The following is a 6,000-nucleotide window of genomic DNA, read 5'->3' as shown; positions in this document are numbered from 1 at the left end:
TTCTTCCATTTTTTCCCTGTCAAGAGGCAGGGCCTGTTAAAGCCCATTGCGGCACTTCTTGTGTGATTTTGGGCTATACAAAAAATAAGTTGTATTGTATATCTGGTAAAACAAACACAGGGGCTGGCGAGCAAAGTGAGCAGGGGGCAGAGCCCCCTAGTTTTTTAAAAAATAAAAAACAGATGTGTATTTGAACATAGTCATTTGTTCAGGAGAAGGCTCCTAAGACAAAGAAGTTTAAACAACATGAAATACATTCTGACAGGGTGCTGTAATAGTGTGTGTATCAAAAGCAAAAATATACATACTGTAATACTATTTCAGAACGTTTTGTTACAATTTAAGGGAAACTTCACATGTTACTCTTTATGGTTCAACATTATTTTATTAAAATAATTCACATTATTTTCTTATTTCCTCATTTACAGTAATGCTGACTGTATTTATATTAAAATATAACTGTCTTAAATTAGAGAAAGCCAATAAAAAATAGGAACATGGTATCATTCTTTTATGTTATAGTTGCGTATTTTTGTGGTCTTTTTGGGTTGTTTTTGCTTGAAAGAAGATTCTGCTTTTGACTTCCCAGCCTTTTCCCTCCCCAGCAGGTCAGCTTTTCTTCCTACCACAACGTGACCGTCAGATCCATCATTTTTCAACAGACAGGTTTCCTTTCTCTTATTGCTCTTACTGATGTCTGTGCAAAAAACAAAATATTGAATGTTAGCATACAGAGATTTATAAGGTCATTTAAAAATAGTGTTATGGAGTGATGGCAGATTCATTAAAAAATAATCCAAGTTTATTTCTCAGTCAATACATGGACTGTACACATTTAGATATATTGGGCCAATTTGGAATCACCAATTAACATGTACGTCTTTGGAGATGGTTGAGGAAAACTGGGAAGCCCAGGGGGAAGATCCGTACAGACAACCATAGAAAGTGAAAGTGATTAATGTTGCTGCTGCTTTGTGAATCCAGTACCCAGTCCTTGCCATTGTCCACGTGGCAAGGTTGGTTGGTGATTTGAAATTGATTCCAGGGATTTGAGCCCAAGTCTCTGAAGTGGTGAGGCAGCATCCCTAATCACTGCACCGCAGAGCTGGCACTATATTTCTACAAAGAAACTTAATTCTGAAGATAGAAGTTAAAGGCATCAGTGGTGATTCAAAGCTGGTTACAGGTAAGGGATCTAATTTAGTGCAGTCCCTCATAGATCTGTGCTAGGAGGGTACAGAATATTTGTTCTAATATAAATTAACAATAAAAGATTCAGATCTATTGAATAAACTTGTGAAGTCTTGTAATAATAGCAACATTTGGTGTGGCAACAAATAATGAGGCTGCAAGAGAGAGGATGTGCAAGCTCAAAAATAAATTAACATTTTTCAAAACTGGGCATACACTTGCAAAATGCAATTCAATGCACAAGAGTAATTTGATATAAAAAGGCAAAAGAGACCATTAATTATGAATTGAGAATGAGTGTTGCTGACCTACAGGAAACTAAAGCTGGACACAGCATTCCAATACTAAAGCAAAGTGTAAAATCAATTAATAAGGGAAATAAAATGTTGGGTTATATAACAAAAAAGCACAGTATGAGTTATGAGATGTTATGTGCTAGGAAAGTGAAATTCAAGTACAGCAGGCAAGTCATCATGCTACAAAAACAAAATGTCTGGAAGTAATGCAGAGAAAAGCAGCAAAGAACTAAAATGCCTGTCCTCCTCCAAAAAGCTAACTGAACTGAAATTGTTTAGTCTCAAACATAGGCTGTGTGGGGATTTATCAACCATGTCTTTAAAATTCTCAAAGCTGTCAACAAAGTTCATCCAACAAAAATTTTATAGTTAAGTAGCGTACTTGAGTCAACCTTGTGAAGATTAAGGCAAAGGGCATTCAAATACAAATCTGTACTCACTTTCTCACACAAAAGGTTGTGGGACACTGGTACAAAATAGTCAGGTAAGTAGTTGAAAAAGAGCCTTAAAAAAATATCTGGATGAGATAGTGGGACAAGTTAGCTTCTGACCAGCTAAAGGAGTTGCACAGACTGAATGGTCTTGTGTAGTTTTTAAAATTTCTTATTTTCTTCTTCTTCATTGCACTGTTATCTTCTATTACACACAGTGATGCACTTCATAAATAAATGAACATCCACATTTGAAATAAACAGTCATCAACTACTGTCACCATCTGATTAATTTCTTTGTCTGACTGAAATCAAAACAGCATGATTAACGGTAAATGGAATGGTGTGTACGAGTGGTGAAGCTGTACATGTCACATTTCATGCCAAAATCTTACAACATCCCATATTGCTAAGTGGCTTAACTCCAACCCAAGTGGCTGCTCTCAGACAGTACGCCTTCACCCTGCAGGTTGGAGTGATAGCCTGAAAAGTTTAACTTTATAATCTCAGTTCCATTTCTGTCAGTTTTCTGTACCCACAATGTCTCCATTTTGGTAGTTAAGTTTTTTGTTACAATTTTATTCTATTTATTCTATTCACAACTTCCCCCTCTTGATACATTTGGTAATCTTTACTGTTATGCAAAGTTCTTTCAGAGGGCCCATGCTGTTCATGGTGCTTTGCAAAACAAGGATTGACTGCGTATTGAAGCACCAATTGGACTACTCATGATACATTTGCCTGACTTGGTAATAAAGGTACTGTGCTGCACAGATTGGGCAATGAAAGAGGCAGCATAATGCAAAACCCAATGCTAAACGATTTAATGATGTTAATGTTTAACAATGGATATTTGAAACTGGCAAATGTCTACAGCAGATGCCTGAAGTTGAAGAGCGAGTTAATATAAACCAAAGTAAACCTTGTTGGATCATCTTTGATAACCTCCGACCACTAAGCAATTGGTCATACATATCACTTGAAAGTCTGAAATGATAGCTGAAACCAAATGTTTGAAGTCTAGGGACAATTTGTACATCTACATACACCAAAAAATACTACGCATTAGGAAAATGTACTGTGTTATTCAGATTTATGTTTTATTGTTTAACATTCACTCCAATGTGCCTGTGCACTGTAAGTTACTGGCAACTCACTTTATGGTCAAGTGTTGATGTGTGTGCATGAAAAGATGCTGGGAACAACTGGTTTTCTGTCCAGGCTTGGTTTGTAGCTTGCACTTGAACATATTGGGATATTTGCTGGCCCCCAGTGACCCTGAAGTAGCAGGTTTAAGAATGTTACTTTAACATTTTATAAGTAATTAATTGTCCTGTGAATGGAAACATTTTGGATCATAACTTAATTGATCAACTCCTGCCCTCATCACGAAAAACCTCAGTTAAGAACCAGAATTATGAAGGTGTTTAAATAAGCATAGCTTTACATCCAGATTTACTGAAATTCTGATACCCTCACAGATTACAAACTCAGACTAGTGCTAATACACATTGATGTACACAATGCTTAAATTTTAACACTAAAGAGGCTTTAGATAAAGCAGATCTCTCATAATAAAGGTAATTAAAGTGAAAGAGAATAACCATACTTTAAAGCGGAATGGACAAAATACATTGTTTTTCATTAGGACTGTAAGATGCAATGACTGAAAGCATTAAACAGTATAACAAAATTCTGTTCAAGGCAAATGCTACTCCAGATTAATAGAAGAAAATATTAACAACATTGGAGTTTTATTTCAGCAAAACATAACAAACAGGACAAACAAATAAGATAATAGGAAAATTATTAATGCCTATATTCCAAAGTATACTCTGTGATCAAAAGATGCCAGCCTATTTAAAATTACCAGGCTATATAAAAACTACTGGAGCAGAGCCATAGGTGAGAAACAAAATTTTAGAGTGATTCGATATTAGTGCAGCCCTATTTATTTGCCTTATATTTTTTAAAGCAAAAACTAAGAATTTAATTTTATCCTTGCATATCCTTGCATTTACCAGTGAAACCATTCATATTAATTTTTAAAATAGTACCCAACTTTATGATTGACTGTTGTTAAGCCTTTCTTATTCTTGCTGTCTGATGGTGATGGCGTTACTGTGATCTTCACAAGATTTTCCTACTAATCTAGTACAGAATTTGCTGTCACCAATGATAAACCGGATATCAGACGTTTGTCATATTTCACCATATTCATTGACATTCACCTGCTCAGTAGTAAACTGCAGAATATTCATAAAGTGGACAAGTAAAAATAAATAAAGACACAAAGCATTTCTTTTAATCTCACCAAAAAAATGGCATAGCTTAAATTATGTGATAAGTGGTTTAGTTTCAAGTTTCTTACTTTCCTAGCAACTTTACAAAGTCTACAGGATGATTTACTACTTTTTAGCTGTCTTTCTTTTATGTGTCTATATAAGCTTAGGAATGTCTTTGTCTAGTCAGAGTGGCTATAAGTAGAAAGAAGAGTTCGCCTGTCACTCTCCGACAGATTTATCGTATGGATGGATGGATGGATGGATGGATGGATAGAATTTGGTATAGTAGGCAGGATTAGAGAGAGATAGATGTGTATATATACACTACAACTCTTTGCAGAATAACTTCTGCCAGTCTTCTTTGGGCTGCTTCGCCTGGCTGTCTAAGGGGACCTGAACACACTCTACTGTGAAGAGCGACTGCACAGGTATGGTCAGTGCTTTTCCAGCTTCCTTGTTTTGAATTTCAAATGAAGTGTGAAGTTGCAAGCATACAAAAGAACTCCAGCCTTAAGTCTTTTTGCCCTGCAAACCATATTTTAGTGATAATATCTATGTGTACTTTGCATGATGGAGTAATATGGTAACATTCTCCTTTGATCTATGAGGGTATTTTCTCTAGTTTTCCTTCATTCTAAAGACTTGCATTTTAGGTAATGATGCACTAAACCTTTAAATTCAAAGCATAAACCTAGTTTCAGAAAACCAGTCAGCCAAGTACTAAATGCAGTTATTCTTGGCACATTTGTATTTATGCCACTGCATAAGAACTAAATTAAAATCAATTTCACTTTTGATTTATGCTTGGCAATGAAAATGAATTATAAAAACGTAAGCTGCCGATTTTTTTTATTAATTGAAATCAGTCTTTTCAAACTGAATAAAGTTAAAAAAAAAAATGAGCTGAAAATGGACAGGTAGATAAATAAATGAATAAATGAAAATAGTAACAAAATGTATGTGGAGTTAGCTTGTCATTGTGCGTTGTCCATTCCATTGTTGACAAGTTGTACAGATCCACATTGTTTATTAAAATCAACTTTTTTTTTTTTTGCATCCTAATTTAGTTTGTCCTGGCATGATCACTTCCACTTCTCCTCTCCTTTGTTCATTTTGTCTTACAGTATGTCATCACTTTTCATTCCTCATTATAAGCAAACAAGTATAATTCCCTACAGATGGTGTCCATGCTGCACAATGCAATGCGGTTTGACAGAACAGTCATTCCTTAATAGTGTGACAGGAAGCGCTGTTTTAAAATGTGAAACATAAATTTCTTTAGCATACTGTGTTATGCGCTGATTAACATTTTTACTCATTCGGCTGAATACCAAGTGTACCAGTTTTCAGTAGCCAGAAATTCAGTGCATTCCTAATGATAGAGCAAATGGTGACTTTAAACTGGTCCAGTATGACCATTGTAGATGTGTGAAAGGACTGCGACCCTACTTAGGATTGGTTGCTGAACTGAATTAAGCAGGTTTAAGGATAATATGCTATATCTGAAGAATAAAGATTAGGTTTTTGTGATTTACTGCGTGTTATTATTTTAACTTTAGTATATTCAAAAATACACACAGTGCTCTAAGCTTAAAAATGGAAGTGCATTATACAGGAATACATTAAGTTGAACATTTAATTAAAATAACTTATTACTAAAACATTGAAGTGTTTTAAATATTGCAAAAGTTTTAAATATTGAGCGTTATTAAATTAATAGATCTCTGTTCCGAATTTCATCAGACATGGCAGTGCTAAGTCAAGATTGAGTAATTCCACAGACTGATTGCACTGAAC

General features: G+C 35.0%; 1 protein-coding gene across 1 annotated transcript in view; it reads right to left on the bottom strand.

Annotated features, from left to right (window-relative positions):
• Positions 1-208: 208 nt before the first annotated feature.
• The window catches only part of ccdc57 (coiled-coil domain containing 57), a 92,661-nt gene continuing 86,869 nt past the window's right edge, over positions 209-6,000 (bottom strand). Inside the window, exon 20 of the mRNA XM_028819228.2 lies at positions 209-697. Within this exon, the coding sequence (XP_028675061.1) occupies positions 504-697 (194 nt within the window). The 3' untranslated portion in view covers positions 209-503. The remainder of the gene's footprint in view (positions 698-6,000) is intronic.

Source organism: Erpetoichthys calabaricus, chromosome 14, assembly GCF_900747795.2.
Source record: "Erpetoichthys calabaricus chromosome 14, fErpCal1.3, whole genome shotgun sequence".
In the NCBI taxonomy this organism is placed as follows: Eukaryota; Metazoa; Chordata; class Cladistia; order Polypteriformes; family Polypteridae; genus Erpetoichthys; species Erpetoichthys calabaricus.
Note: the sequence above shows the minus strand (reverse complement) of the source record. Positions and strands in the feature narration are given on the sequence as shown.